Source organism: Nannospalax galili, unplaced genomic scaffold, assembly GCF_000622305.1.
Source record: "Nannospalax galili isolate Female #2095 unplaced genomic scaffold, S.galili_v1.0 scaffold127, whole genome shotgun sequence".
Taxonomy (NCBI): domain Eukaryota; kingdom Metazoa; phylum Chordata; class Mammalia; order Rodentia; family Spalacidae; genus Nannospalax; species Nannospalax galili.
Window position 1 is genome coordinate 4,420,260 of NW_008360326.1, and position 15,371 is coordinate 4,435,630.

A 15,371-nucleotide genomic window follows, 5' to 3' on the forward strand; every position below is an offset into this window, starting at 1 on the left:
TAGTTAGTTTCTGCTGGTATCAGCCTTGTTCTCTTCAAGGGGTATCCAGGCTAGGAGGAGGGTTAATTGGGAACAAGCAAACCATGAACAACCATGTACGTGCTAAGCTGGTAATAACATGGATGTGCTGACTTCTTTCTACAATATGGAGTACAAATATGTCTTTCTAATACAGAATATGAAAGTGCCCCAATAAAGATGCAAGTACTACCAAGCACTAGTGTTAGGGTCCCAGGGAGGCCCAAATTGAAGGAGCCTTGATTCATAGAAGACAGTAGTTTCCTACAGCCATGCCATGAGATGGTTGTTAGGGATTGCTAGGCTGCCACAGGCAGGTCAGGCAGCTGGTTATCTCAGGTAGGCAGGACTAAGGAATGGTGAGGAAGCTGCCGGTGCTGAGTACTTCAAGGAATTGAATGTTAAGACCAGAACCTGGATTGCTAGGGGTGCAGGTTCAGTGGTGGAGTGTTTGCCTAGCAGGCACACAGCATTGAGTTCCATCCCCAGTACTGCAAAACAAACAAAACAGTTTAAGAGGAAAGAAATATGGTCTGAAATGTGGCCTGAAGGGCTGGAAGAAATAGAATAGTCTGAGGGGATTGGAGCTGGAGGATGCTCTGTACTGAGGATGAAGGGATGGGGGGAGGACATTAGAGTTTAGGTTTTCAGAGGCAGAGGAGTTCCAGATGAATACAGGCCCTCTGAGCAGGTTGCTGCTGAAAAACTTTGGAGACCTTGGAATTGAGATCAAGAACAGAGGCTGCTTTAGTCTGGTTTCTGTTTGCTGCAATAAAACATTGGCCAAAAGTAACTTGGAGAGGAAAGATTTTATTGTATCTTATTCTTCCAAGTGACAGTCTATCACTGAGAGAAGCTAAGGCAAGAACTTAAGCAGGGCAGCAGCTGAAACACAGACCCTGATAGAACACTGCTTACTGGATTCCTACCTTGGCTTACTCAGCTACAACTTTTACACAGCCCAGGCCTGCCTGCCCAGGGCTAGCACCACCCATAGTGGGCTGGGTCCTCCTACATCAACCAGAAATCAAGAAAATGCCCCACAGACATGGCCACAGGCCAGTCTGACGGAGGAAATTCCTCAATTGAGGGTCCCTCTTCCCAGATATGTCAAGTTGACAACTGAAGCTAAGCAGGACAGAAGCCAAGACTGAGTTACAGATCATCAGTGCAACATGCAAACTTTTGAGTATAGCTGACCCATTGAATGTGAATCTCAGCGAAGGGAGGTCCAAGGAGTCTGTATTTTACAAATACCTGGAGTTAATCATAGGCTGAGCTAAAATGTTGAATGAGCTGGGTGTTAGGACACACGCCCTTAATCCCAGCACTCAGGAGGCAGAAGCAGGAAGATTTCTGTGAGTTCGAGGCCAGACAGGACTACATCGTGAGACCCTGTCTTTAAAAAAAAAAGCTGGGCATGGTGGTGCACGCCTTTAATCCCAGCGCTCGGGAGGCAGAGGCAGGCGGATCTCTGTGAATTCAAGGCCAGCCTGGTCTACATAGTGAGTTCCAGGACAGTTAGGGCTACAGGGAGACCCTGTCTCAAAAAGACCAAAAAAAAAAAAAAAAAAAGACACTGAATGAGCCAGGCTTTCTGGTTGCTGGGGGAAGAAATCAAACAGAAAAACTAGAAACATGTTTAAAGACCAGAGCTGATGGCTGCCCTATAAGCTCCACACTCAGGAGTCTGAGACAGGATCACAAGTTCAGGGCCAGCCTGAACTACATAGTGAGTTCCAGCCAAGCCTTGTGTCAAAACAAACAAACAAAAAACAACCTAACACATATACAGGCTTAGCCCCTTGAGAGCCTGGGCTGTATCATCAGCAACAGATAGACTGATGGGCATGGGGTGAGAGAAGTTTTGACTTGAGAAGGAAGAGCAGTAGCCTTGATAGTCAATAGAAATAATGAGGAGCTCTGTTCACCCCAGAGCTGTGACAAGACAGGGGCCACAGGTTCCCCTGCAGAAGCCAGGTCAGTGGACAGGCAGGAAAAAAAAAAGAAAATAAAGGCAGATTAAGTCAAGACAGAGCAAGTGAGAAGTGGTGGGGGAGTCCCTCCAAGCAAACCAGGCTTTCAGAATATACAACACAGTGGCTCTGAGGGAAGGCCGCTATGGGATGGTAAGCTGTTGATGAAATAGAGCTGGCCAGATCCCAGCCACTGAGTCTACTCTGGGTCAACTTTTCTAAGCCAAACTGACTTTGCCACCTGGTCCAACAAGATGTCTCTTTTCTCTAACATTCAAACAGCTCCATCAATTAACGATCCTTCACGACGGTGTCATCGTTGTCATCACTGTCATCATCATTATCATCATCATCATCACCAATGATTTCCTGCATGCCAGCCAAGCACTGAGCATCCAGCCTAAGTCACGATGCAAAGATGAAGTCAGGCCATCCTTATAAGGGCACAACCTGGGCTAGCAGCTGGAATAAAGAGCAAACACGGGACCACCCACTGTCACCCCAGGAACCTGGAAGGAAGGTGGCTTTTTTTTTTTGTGCTTTCGTTTTGTTTTTACTTTTTATTTATTTGTTGGTTTTGTTTTGTTTTTTGAGACAGGGTCTTGTAATGTAGATCCTGTGGGCCTTGAATTTACAATCTCTGCTTCAGACTTTCCAACCCTGGGACTATTACACCCAGCTGTCCTTTCTGTTGTTATTGTTATGGGCTTTTGTTTGTTTCTTTGTCTGTTTATTTGTTTTTTAGTAGGGTCACACTATGTAGCCCAGGCTGGCCTGGAACTCAGAATTCCCTTGTGTTAGCCTTCCCATTGCTGGGCTTACAGGCATGCACCATCGTGCCCTGTTGTGCCTTAGATTATCAGTGGGCCTCTCCTTAGAAAGCCACAGAGGTAGACTTCCCTATCCCTAGCAGTACTCTGAGCTGCTCCAGGGAGGAAGCTGTGGCCAAAGACCCTGAGCACACAAGTATCTCAGAGAGAACTCTCCTGCAGCTTTCCTGGAGTGATTGTTCTGACTGCCTGTTCACCGTCTGCCCTGTGCTTGGGATTGTCTTTCATACAACTGTTGTGCAGGGACAGATCCCACTGATCAGAACAAGAGAGTTCTAGTCTCCTAGTGCTCAGCAGCAATGAACTGGCATTCAGCTGTTCTTTGCTTCTATCATTCACTCATTCATTCGGCAAACACTTGACTTCCTGGGGCTTACATTCCAGTGGAGGTGACAAGTGAGAAGCCCCAAATCATGTCCACATGTGAAATGTGCCTTGAAGGGGAAAGAAGCAGAAGAGTAATGTAAGTAATAGAGAATGATGGAAGGCCAGCAGAGGCCTCTAGGAAGGGCTGATATTTTTCTGTATACCTGACATAAATGAAGTGTACACATCTCTGGTGTACACCTCGGCGAGTTTTACTGCTGCTGTCTCAACCTCTACGTTAACAGTCCTTTTGGGCCACATAATTCTTTGTTGTGGGCCTGTCCTAGGACAGGATCTACGTTTATCAGGATCTACATTCTAGATGCCATAGCATCCTCTCAGTTCAAGGTGCAGATTACTTCTTATCGTCCAAGTGGAAGCAGCATGTGCAAAGGGCCTTATGTCCTCTTCTTTTCCTGTTCCTATGATAAAATACCCTGAGAAAAGCACATCAGGGAAAAAGGGTTGATTCTGGCTCACAGTTCAAGGGTTCAGTCCATCATGGCAGGGAAGTGAAGGCAGCAGGAGCCTGAAGCAGCTGGTCACATTGTATCTATAATCAAGAAGCAAAGAGTGCTGAATGCTAACTTTCTCCTGTGTATACAGCCCACCATTCTAGCCCAGGAGATGGTGCCACCCATAGTGGGTGGCTCTTTTCACCCCAATTAACCTAATCAAAACGGCTTCCTACAGGTATGGAGGTCCATCTCACAGATTATTTTAGATCTCATCAAGTTGACAATTGAGATTAGCCATCACAGAGCCTGAGTGGAAAGGAGCTAGGAACATCTAAGGGACCATGTGGCTAACCCATGGTGATAAGAGGAAGGATGGCATTTGAGGAGGTTGAAGACTCAGTCCTGTCAAACAGAGGCCTTGTGGGTAGGCCTTTGACATTTTGGAGAGCATTTGTGAGTATTTAATATGCCAGACACTGGAGAGTTGAGGATGAATACATCAAATTATAATCTCCACTCTGAAGAAAAACAGTAAAGTCTGAGACTCTGCTCTGAGATAGGCAAGTAGAAAGATGTGGCCGTGAGTATTACATGGAAGGGTACTGTATGTGCAAATATGTGCATATACAAGAGAGCACACAAAGTCATGTGTAACAAAGAATGAAGGGCACTGCAGTAGAAAGTACCACATGCACAAAAGCATGGGAGTGCAAAACAATACGGTGAGTTCTAGAAACTGTGGGTAGTTAGGTATTGCAGAGCATACAGCACAGGAAAGGGGTGAATAACAAGGCATTTGGCTCGCAAGAACAGCAAATTCTCATGGAACAGGAAGGAAAACTAAAGTAAATTTGGAACAGATATGGAAAGTCTTCCAGAACAGTCCAGAATAGAGGAGGATGACTCCTTGAGTCTGAGTTCCCAAAGACACTCCCCTTCAGTCCCTATCCCCAGACCCCCAGTCCTGTCCTTGACTCCATGGATTTCATAAACTATATCTTGAGTTTATTCTCTATAAACTTGTGTGTGTATGTGTGTGTGCGTGTCCTGAGATTTAGAATTCAGTCCTCTGTGTGCTTTACAGGGATTGTATTTTAATTTCTCCATATAATGCTGCCTTTCTTACAGCTGGGTGTGTTCACAGTGATGCACAATTCTTCACTTTGCTTGTATAGACACACAGACACAAACTCCCCTGTGCTGGATGGACCTTCTGTGAATTTGCTTATCGGTCTTCCTCTCCCTCTGGCTTTGGCAGCTTTAGCCTTTCCTCTGCCAGAGCATGGAGTAGCCAAACTGCAGGCAAGGATTGGGGAGGGAGCAGGCCATAGGCTCTGTCCCTCAATATGTATCCACAGAAAATAAACTCAGTGATGGCCTGTGCTTCTGGATTAAAGCCAGAATTGGATAGATTACAATTCAGTTTGGGGGAAAACTTAACCCATCCCTTGGCTTTTGGGTGGAGAGTAGGTGGAAGATGACGCCTCCAATGCATTGTACATAGGATCCTACAGTTGCTCACTGGGCACTATCTGACCTTCATAACACAGACAGAGATGGAAAATGTGATGTAGGGGGTATAGTTATCTCAGGCTTTCAGACCAGAGCACAGGAAGCTGTGAGGAAAACAAGAGCATTGCCTTACCTGCTTCCCTCCGCCCATCTCCCAGTGGGAGTGATGGGGAGCTTGACTTTGCAGCATTTCCTTCCCTTCCTGCAGTGGGCCAGGCAAGACCTAATCCAGTGGAGCCCAGCCCTGGCTCCTGTATACCTAAATTTGTAGATTGTTCCACACTTGCCCTCACATCTACTTCTACCCCACTGACTAAAGCAACATCTAGAACCTATCAGGAAGACAGCAGTAAGGAGATGAGTGGACAGTGATTTAGAAATCAGACTGGGCAGGGGACTGAGGATGTCTAGCTCCCCAAGACCTGGCTCTCCACCCGTTGCTGCATGACCTTGATGAAGTCTTGCCCTTGAGCTTGTGTGGCCTGTGGCCTTTTCTCACCCTTCAGTCATGCCTTAAATGTCTCCTGCTCAAGGAGGCCCTCCTAGTCTAAGTTGATCCTCTAGGCCCCATTTCATTGAGCCCTCTGTTTGCTTCCTTTATAAAGTACCAGTTTCTCTTCACACCTCTGTGTGTGTGTGTGTGTTTGTGTGTGTGTGTGTGTTGTATGTGTGAGCACATGTGCAGAGACATACACATACAATATTTATTTGCCTACTTGGTTTGTCTCATCACTGGATTCTAAAGTGTAGGTGCTAGGAATGCTCAGAGACACCCTCTTCTCCCATGCTGGGGATTGAACTCAAAGCCTGGCACATGCTAGACAAGTGCTATATACTAAGAGCTACTGCCCCAAGCCTGGATAATGGTGTCTTAAAAAAATTATTATTATATTTATTTATTTATTTGGGGGGGTATGTGTGAGGTCAGTTCTCTAGTTCCACCATGTGTGGGTACTGGGAATGGAACTCTGGTCGTCAGACTTGGCAGCGAGTGCCTTTACCTACTGAGCCACCTCGCGGGGTCCTGTGCATCTTTGACCACTCTGAGAACCTGGCACAACGCCTTTAGTTTAATGAGTGAATAAGCGAACAGCAGCAGATCCGACAAATGCCCAGATTTCTTCAAGCTGATAAAATTTATGAGACTAAGGTTTCTCAGCAAAGGACCACTCCAGGGCTTCTCTCAGAGTCCCCTGCAGGGGAAGAGGGCGAGGCAGACTGAGGCCAACTTGGCCCCAGATCAGCCCAGGTCCTGTACGCTCAGGCCCCGCCTCCAAACCGGCCAGCAGGGGGCGGAGCCAAATGCCTTTGGGCAGCAGGGAATTCCAGGCCAGTGCCCCGCAGCAGCTGGCGAGGGGGCGGGTTCGAATGCCAGGTGGTGGGTGGAGCCAGAACGACCCGAGCCCTACCGCGTGCGGGTGCTGGGAGCCCAGCTTCTCCCCGCGGGGGACGGGGGGGGGCGGGGGGCGGAGGGGGCGTCGCCTAGCAACGCCCCGCCCCGCCCCCGGCTGGCCGCGGGCGCCGGCCCCCCGCATGGCTTGGCAGGGCTGGCCCGTGCCCTGGCTGTGGGTCTCTGTCTGCGGGCTACTGCTGTTTGCCTTGGTCCTGCTCCTGAGCCCCGGTAGCTGCCGTGCTCGGCGGGGCCTCCGCGGCCTCCTCATGACGCGCAGCCAACGGCTGCTCTTCCGAATCGGGTTAGTGCCCCGGCTCAGATAGATCCGCGCCGGGGAAGGCGGGCGCCTTGAAGGGGGGACGCGGAATGGATACTGGGGGTGCTTGGTTGGCTTGGACCTGGGGGCGGGGGGAAGGGTCCCGAGCCAGAGCCAGGGATGGAGAGATGGACTGGAGAAGCCACTGAGTTTGTGCGGAGGAAGGAAAAGAGTTGGCGAGCGGGGCTGAAGAATTGGGGTGACTGAGTGGGAAACAAGGATTAGGGCAAGCGAGTCAGAGTAGCCAGGAGTCGGGGAGACCGGGGAGCTGGGAAAGCCGGGTAGTGCCGAAGCCCGCTTGCAGTGCAGACTGCGCCTGGAGGCAGGACTGCGGTCAGCAGACCCCAGCTCCACCAGCAGGTGCAAAAGTGAAAGCAAGCTGACCAGGGAGGTGACATCGAAGCTTCCTCCATATGTCCCTGTCCCTCTCCCCATCATCCAACTCTCCACCACTCTAGGTAGATTGTTCTGTCCCAAGCAGAATCCCAACTCTGTACGTCAATCTGGCCCTTTATCCTTACCCCCCACTCCTGGCACCCAAAGCCCCAGTCTGTGAAATTTTACCCCACTGACAGCCACAGATCTCCAGTGACTTTTTCCAGCGAACTTTCTCCTCCCTCTGCCCCTTCCTTTGAGAGGCCCAGGCAAGAGTGGTAACCAGCATTTTACCACCATCAGGGAGAGGCAGAGAAGGAACCAGAACACAGGCTTCTGAGGGGTCACTGAGCAGGACCGCAAACCCCAGTTTAGGAACAATGATGTTGGGGATGGGAATTGTGGCAGCGCTGGCCACAGACCAGATTCCTGGGAGGGCCTAAGCGTGGGAATTTCCTGAACTTCAGAGAAGACATTGTGCGATTCACCCTCCTCCCTTCTCAGACCACCCCAGATACTCCCCCAAACTTCAGCATAGGACTCCACTCACAGTCTCTAAAATAAGAGATCTAAAAGCCTAGTGGTCTGAAGAACAAATTCTAGGTAATGCTCCAACCAAATTGTTATTCCTTTGTAAAAAAGCATTAAAATAATAAGGTGACAGTTTTTGTTTTGGTGGTTTTGGCTGGTTGGCTCATAGCCCAGGCTGGTCTTGTGATCCTCCTGCCTCAGCCTCCTGAATGCTGAGGTTTATAGGTGTGCACCACCATACCTAACCAAGGTCTGTGACTATATAACTATCTTTATATTTTGGATTTGGATTTGAGGAGGAGTGTGAGGTATGGTTTGGTTTGTTTTTTTTTTTTTTTTCTGTTAGTTGGTTGGTGGTGGGGATTGAGCCCAGAGCCTCATGCATGCTAAGCATATGCTGTACCACTGATTGACACACCCCTAGTCTCTAGATTTGGGGGGGGGGGGTGTTGTTTGGTTTTTCAGTTCTCCTGACAAAATTTCTGGAATTCATGTAACTCTAATTAAAGAAATTTTAAATCTACTTTTAGCATCCAAAATTGGTAAGTTTGAAACCATAGAAATAGCCTAAGGAAGTAGAAATGTTATCTATCCATGAGGAACTAGAATGAGAATCCCTAATATAAAATGGGCACAATCACAGTGCCCCAACCACAAGGACTTGGGTGTCCCTAGACTTGGGAACTGCAAGTTTCCAAATCCTATAACTTTGATTTCTCAGAGAGCTTTTTTCAGAACTAAGTGTCTCTCTCTCTCTCTCTCTCTCTCTCTCTCTCTCTCTCTCTCTCTGTGTGTGGGTGAGCTAGGAGGCCAGGGTGCAGCCCTGGGTTTCACTCTCTCTCTCATTAGGGGTTGAAACAGTGTCTTGCTATGTATCCCAGACTACACTCAAACTTTGCAGCCATCCCACCTCAGCTTCTCTCATGCTGCGATTACAGGCATGCACCACCACACCAGGTTTAGAATTCAGTGTTTTGTTTGTTAATTATGAAAAAATAAAATATCACACTATTAAGCTGGGCATGGTGACGCGTGCCTTTAATCCCAGCACTCGGGAGGCAGAAACAGGTGGATTTTTGTGAGTTAAAGCCAGCCTGGTCTACATAGTGAGTTCCAGGACAGCTGGGGCTACAGGGAGACCTGGTCTCAAAAAGACCAAAAAATATATATACATATATATATATGTATATATTTATAGTGTGATATATATATATATCACACTATTTTAATAGCCCACTAAAGTTTTATATATTCAGATACTTAAATTCAGTCAAAATTATAACTAACTTTAGACAAGTATTCAGAAAATATTTCTTGAAAAAGAAAATGGAAGCAGAAACTGATTAAATACTCTTAATTTGAGAACTAATTCCTAAATATAGGATATGTGTTCAATAGTAAATTGGTGCAGCTCTCAGAAATTACAAGAGTGAATACTGTTCTCAACAACTATGGCAACCCATACGTCATTGTATACTGCCTTCTTTGCAGTTCCTTCATCAGTCAGGATCTCTTCCTATAAATCTAAACAGTTTTGAATGGCCCAGAGGATTTAGAAGTACTGTCAGATACAGCACTGTCCAACCTAGCATATATGTCCAATGAGCCGTCATCATTGTTTTTAAGAGGAAAGGCAGAAAAGATATCAAATAACTTGTTCCATCACCATTGTCATCATCGCTGCCATGGTCCTATATCCTTCTGATGGGTGCCATCTCCCTGGCTAGGCCCTCTAGAATTGTTTTGGTTTTTAAAAAATATTTATTATTTTTATTTTATGTGTATGCATGTATTGCCTGCATGTAGGTAAATGCACCCGTGTAGTGCAGTGCTCTTGGAGGACAGAAGAGGCTGTTGGATCCCCTGGAACTGAATTTACGGACAGTTGTTAGCTGCCATGTGGGTGCTGGGATTCAAACATGGGTCTTCCGCAAGAACAGTGTTCTTAACTGCTGAGCCATCTCTCCAGCCCCTAGAATTCAGTTTTTGTTTTGTTTTTTTTTTTTTTTTGGTCTGCAGCCCCAGCTGGTCTGGAACTCACTATGTAGACCAGGCAGGCCTTGAACCTGTCTCTGCCTCCCAAGTGCTGGGACTACAGGTGTGTGCCACCACGCCCAGCTGAGAATTCCATTTTTTAATGGGCCTTCCTTTGTCTGGATTTCCAGATTGCCTTAGAATCAGCTTTCCAAATTTGCAGAGCAGAAGGGTGTGCTTGGAATCAGAATTCGAGACCCTGCTGTTCTGTAATCTGGGAAACAATCAGTCCAGTTCCTTGAGCGGAGACAATGTTAGCCTTCTGAGCAAGGGGGAGGGCAGACAGTAGCAGGAAACCTGGGAATGTGCGGGTGTTGTTGTGGGGTGCCTCCAGGAAGGATAAACGGGGAGGAGGGACCCAAGGACACCCCCTACAAGCTGAAGGTGTGGCTGGGAAGACCACAAGTGGAGCATTTTGTTGAGACTGGAAAGCAGGCAATAGAAATCTTAAGCCATAGCTGGGAGAGAGGCACTCCTCATGTTATCATTTGTAATGATAATTTTATGAAAGGCTTCCCTTGATAACCATTTTTTTTTTTTTTTTTTTTTTGAGATAGGCATAACTAGGCTCAACTGAGGTAGATCCAAGGCAGGCTGAAGTTAAGACACATGTATGTGAGGTCCTCTGGGAGACCTGAGATACTGTGCACAGTAGGTAAGGGCATACCAAATGGAGTGGCTGGAGAAATCAGCTTTTGAATTCTGGCTTTGTTGGCCAAGTGACCTTGGATAGATAACTTTTCTGAGCCTTTGCAGCTAGAAAATGGGGAGTGATGTTAGTGCTAATGAACTTGTAGGTAAGTGTTCAGGAAATGTTGACAGTTGCTTGTAGGGTAGCCTGGGATAGGAGGGAGGTTACATGTCCTCCTTAAATACTTCCACAACTGTCTTCCAAGTTTATCCAACCACCACCCATCAGGAAATGCCACATCCCTCATTCATTCCATAACACCTAGCTGCTCTGGATCAGGACTGTTGGTCATACACAGGAACAGGATCTGGTCAGTGTTCTCTAAGGGTCAGGGGATAGGCCCATGTGAATAGATGTAAACCCGGGTCCAAACTGTGGCAGGACTAGGGCACAGCAAACTCCTAGGAGCAGCAGGGTGTACCTGAGAAGCCTGGAAACAAGAAGATAGGACTCTCCCATGTGTATCCCTGCTTCATGCCTCAGTTTCCCTTTTGCCCCTTTACTTCTCAGTGTGTTAGCGGGGAGGACTTGGCAGAGCCCTGTGGAGAGCCTGTCCACCAGGAGAGGTGGGTGGACCCACCCTCTCCAGGAGAGGCTGCATTCCTATTGTGCTGAGGGTGCTTTCAGAGCTGAGGTGAACAGATGAACGTCTGTGTAGACAGACTGTCCTAGCTAACCAAGCCTAGGTTAATTCTCAAGCACAAGAGACCTTCAGTTTCTTTCTTTTGGGGAAGTGGGGTGCCTAGTCTTACATATATTACATAAGCATAAGCACCCCAGCACTGCATGCCATCCCAGAAGATCTCTCTCCTTTTTGTCATTTATTTATTTATTTATTTATTTATTTATTTATTTATTTATTTTTGGTCTTTTTGAGACAGGGTCTCCCTGTAGCCCCAGCTCACTATAAAGGCTGGCCTTGAACTCACAGAGATCTGCCTGCCTCTGCCTCCCACATGCTGGGATTAAAGGCGTGCACCACCACACCCAGCCTTATTTATTGTTTTTTAAATGTTTTTATTTTATGTGTATGAGTGTATTGCCTGCATGTATGTGAGTGCAACTGTGTCTGCAATGCCTTGGAGGTCAGAAGAGGACATCAGATTCCCCTGGAACTGGAGTTAAGGATGGTTTGTAGCCACCATGTGGGTGCTGGGAATCAAACCCAAATCCTCTACAAGAGCAGTCAGTGCTCTTAACCACTGAGCCATCTCTCCAGCCCCGTCCTCTCTTTTTTTTCAAACAGATATTTAATTTTTTTTTTAATTTATATGTATGTGCATGTGTATACAAGTGTGGGTGGGGGGTTTGCTCTGGAGACCAGAAGAAGGTGTGGGATCCCCTGGAGCTAGAGTTACAGGAATTCATGAGCTACCTGACATGGGTGCTGGGAACTGAACTCAGTCCTCTGGAAGAACAGTAAGCACTTAACTGCTGAGCCCAGGAGATCTTTCTGACCCCACCCCAACCACCTGAGTAAAATCAACTGTCCCTCTAGGTCTTACTTGTACCATTTCTACAAGGGATCTGGCATTTCCTGGTGGGTGGTGATTGGATAAGATTAGAAGACAGTCTTGAAAGTGTTTAAAGAGGACATTTATACTCCCTCCTGCCCATCCCAGGTCACTGCACAAGCAACTGCCAACATTTCCTGTGCCCTTACATGCTGGTTCATTCAGTCTTCACAGGACCTACATGAGGTAGGCATTAACACCCTTATCTGGGCCCCATGACCCAATGTCAAGGGTGCAGAAACTCTGACATGAGCATCCCTAGTAAGAGCCCTATGCTTGTGGCCTGGATAAAGACCGGGCACAGTGAGCTGGGCCATCGGAGACACTACTGTCACTACCTCTAAGTATTTTCAAATGCAACCAGAATGAAACTGATGATTTTATGTCAGAAACATGGGCTGGCAAGATGGCTTAGTGGGTGAGGTGCTTGGTGCCAAGGCTAATGACCTGAGTTTGAACCCTGGGACCCACATGATAGAAGAAGAGAACTGACTCTTACACACACACACACACAATCAATCAATCAATCAATCAGTGTAATTTTAAAAAATGAAAATCGGGGCTGGACAGATGGCTCAGCAGTTAAGAACACTGGTTGTTCTCGCAGAAGACCCAGGTTTGAATCCCAGCACCCACATGGCAGCTAACAACTGTCCATAACTCCAATCCCAGGGGATCCAACAGCCTCTTCTGACCGCCTCAGGCATTGCACGACACGGGTACACTTACCTACATGCAGGCAATATACACATACACATAAAAATAATAAAAAGTTTTTAAAAGCTTTTAAAAAATAAAAATAAAAATCATAAATTACATATTTGAAAAAGCAAAAATGTTGCTTCTCTGCTCAGACATGTCCAGTGGTGTCCTATCGCTCATGAAGACAGAGTTGGCTCTCTGAGCACTGCCCAGCCTTCAACCACAGGACCTACTTTACTGTTTGTCAAACACTCCCAGCCAATCCCACCACCAGATCCTTACTCCCCTTCTTCTACCTCTGCTCAGATGTTGCCTTGTTAACAGAGGACTGCCCCTGCTGTGACCATCCCACATAATACACAATGTCCCACCCCTGCCCCTGTGGTCCCTCACCCAGCTTTATTCACAATAATATGTAACACTCCATGATATGCTGTATGCTGACTTATCTATTTATGTACTGTTTTTCTCCTCCAACTTAATATGGCCACACAAGGGACAAAACCTTGTTCCTGTGTCTCAGTTTCGAGAGCAGTGTCCATATAATCAGCCCTTATCAAATGTTTTTGGATGGATGGATGGATGGATGGATGGATGGATGGATGGATGGATAGATGGATGGCCTTAAGCCAAGTACCATGTCTTCCATGAAGCTGGCTTAGCCTCCTCAGTCTAAATTCATTTCTGCTTCCACTGGGGCCTGGCCACTACCATCCCCTTTAGAGCTTTCAGTGTATTTTACCTGTTCTGGGCTCAGGTAGTCACAGGTCTGGCTCCTGGACTCCACAGGCCTGCCCAGGGAGTATCACAAGGGCCTGGGATAAGGGTGAGTGAAAGAAGAGAGAATCAAAGGAAGTCAATACTAGAGCTTTGGCAACCAAGTGGCCTGGGGATACAGGCAAGGAGACAAGACTGGCCAGGCCTCCCTCCTGCCTAGGATGAGACTACCTGGAGTGGCTTCCAGTTTTAAATGTGCTTCCCATCCTACCTGAGAGCCCCTAGTAGTCACTCTTTCTCCTTCTGTGAAAGATAGCTGTCATCTAGAGAGGGCTGTGAATCCTGGGGAAATACTGTTCTGGGATGGGGCAGCCAGGAGACTCATCCTCTCCTGGGCATGGGGAAGTAACCTCCAGGCATGCTGGTGTCTACAGGAAGCCCTCATCCCTAGGGCCTGTTCAGTTGCTTCATTAACTTGTTTCCTGTTTCAAGAAAACATACAACAGGGAAAAGCCTCTCTGTTCCTAAGGGGCCTTGAGCAGACCTTGTTCACATAGAGCCATGTGCCCTCCAGGTCTCTTAGTCCTCAGACAGCCATTCCAGGTTTCTTATTAGGAGATCCCTGTTGCTGATCCAATGTAAAGCCTGGGCAAGCTGGGTCTTGGACAGAAGCACCCTTGATTAGCAGCCTATTCACCCTGGGTCTGTCTCACTATTCTGGGCCTGCTTGTTGGGCTACAGTGGTGTCTCAGGTCCCGCTTTGCTCAGGGGACCCACATATAGGGAGTATCTTAATTGGGGAGGAGGTAAGGGAGGTGATCCTGGTCATAGGGGCTGCCCAGGTGTTCTGTGGTCACAGAATCACCTTTATCCTGCTTCCTTCTGCCCCAGGCTGGCCTGAGGCAGGACCCTGGACCCAGCTGGGGCAGTCACTTGACTTTCCTCCAGTTTCCTTCATGATTGCCAGAGGGAGGAGGGGAAGGGGAAGAAGAACAGCATTGTGTGTTTTCTACTATGTACCAGAAGAAGGGCCAGGGGAGGGGGTGCCACACTTACTTTCAGCTGTCCCCATAGCTTCCCATGGAGCTGGAGGCTGGTCCCAGATACCAGGGAAGCCATGCCCTGGCTCAGGGAGGCAAGGGACAGGAGATACCACACTGGGGATGAGGGGACTGTTCACAACTTTAACCCACAGGGAGGGCCCTGAGAGGGGACTTCCACACCAGCTCCATGCTGTGGGGTAATTTTTCATGCTGTGGGGTGATTTCTCCATCTCCCACCTGGATCCCAGGGGACCAATTAGGAAACTATTTTCTTTCTGATGGTGGGTAATTCCAGACTCTAGAAATGCTGAGTCAGAATCTAGGGCTGGGGATATTACCTAGTGGTAGAGCAGCTACCCTGCATGCACCAGGCCGAGATTCTATCCCCAGCACTGCAGACCCTGGGAAGGAGCAAAGGAAGAAGTCAGAAGAGGTACTAGACAGCCCACCCAAGTAGAGCCTTCTGGTGTAGTACTTTGAGAAGCACTATCCTAGTTACTAACTTGCTGACTGTGCCTGGAGACCCCGTGCAAAGTGTAGCTGTCAGTGTCACCGTAGCAGTCACATGAACTTTTAGAAGGGTTGAAGAGAAAGGAAAGCAGGCTTGGGAGTAAGTTCCTGCTTCTTGAACCCAGTAACAGGTCATGTAATCTAGTAATGACTGGAAAAACTAGGGGCTAAGGGCAGGGTAGCATTCGTAAGGCCCTAGGTTCCATCCCCTACTCCAAAAGAGAAAGACAGGGAGGGACAGGGAGAACAAGCAAGCAAGCAGAGGCCTTTCCATGGAGCCATGGCATCCCAGCCAGGTAAAGTGGGGGTTGGCCATAGGACCCAGTTTCCTCTCAGTGACTCCACATTTTCCTCTTCTGGCTCCACCTGTTTTCCTAAGTTCTTC

The 15,371-nt window shown here is 47.7% G+C and overlaps 1 protein-coding gene across 5 annotated transcripts in view; it reads left to right on the plus strand.

The window, feature by feature from the left end:
* Pnkd (PNKD metallo-beta-lactamase domain containing) overlaps positions 1–15,371 on the plus strand; it is a 68,585-nt gene that overhangs the window by 36,129 nt on the left and 17,085 nt on the right. Inside the window, exons 1-2 of one of the 5 annotated variants that reach the window (XM_029559994.1) lie at positions 2,151–2,514; positions 12,123–12,200. The exons of 2 other annotated variants lie outside the window; for them this stretch is intronic. In XM_029559994.1, the coding sequence (XP_029415854.1) occupies positions 12,196–12,200 (5 nt within the window). In that variant the 5' untranslated portion in view covers positions 2,151–2,514; positions 12,123–12,195. Of the gene's footprint in view, positions 1–2,150; positions 2,515–6,670; positions 6,855–12,122; positions 12,201–15,371 lie in introns of those variants that run through there. 2 more of the 5 variants (XM_017796253.2, XM_008825701.2) reach the window with 2 other exon arrangements.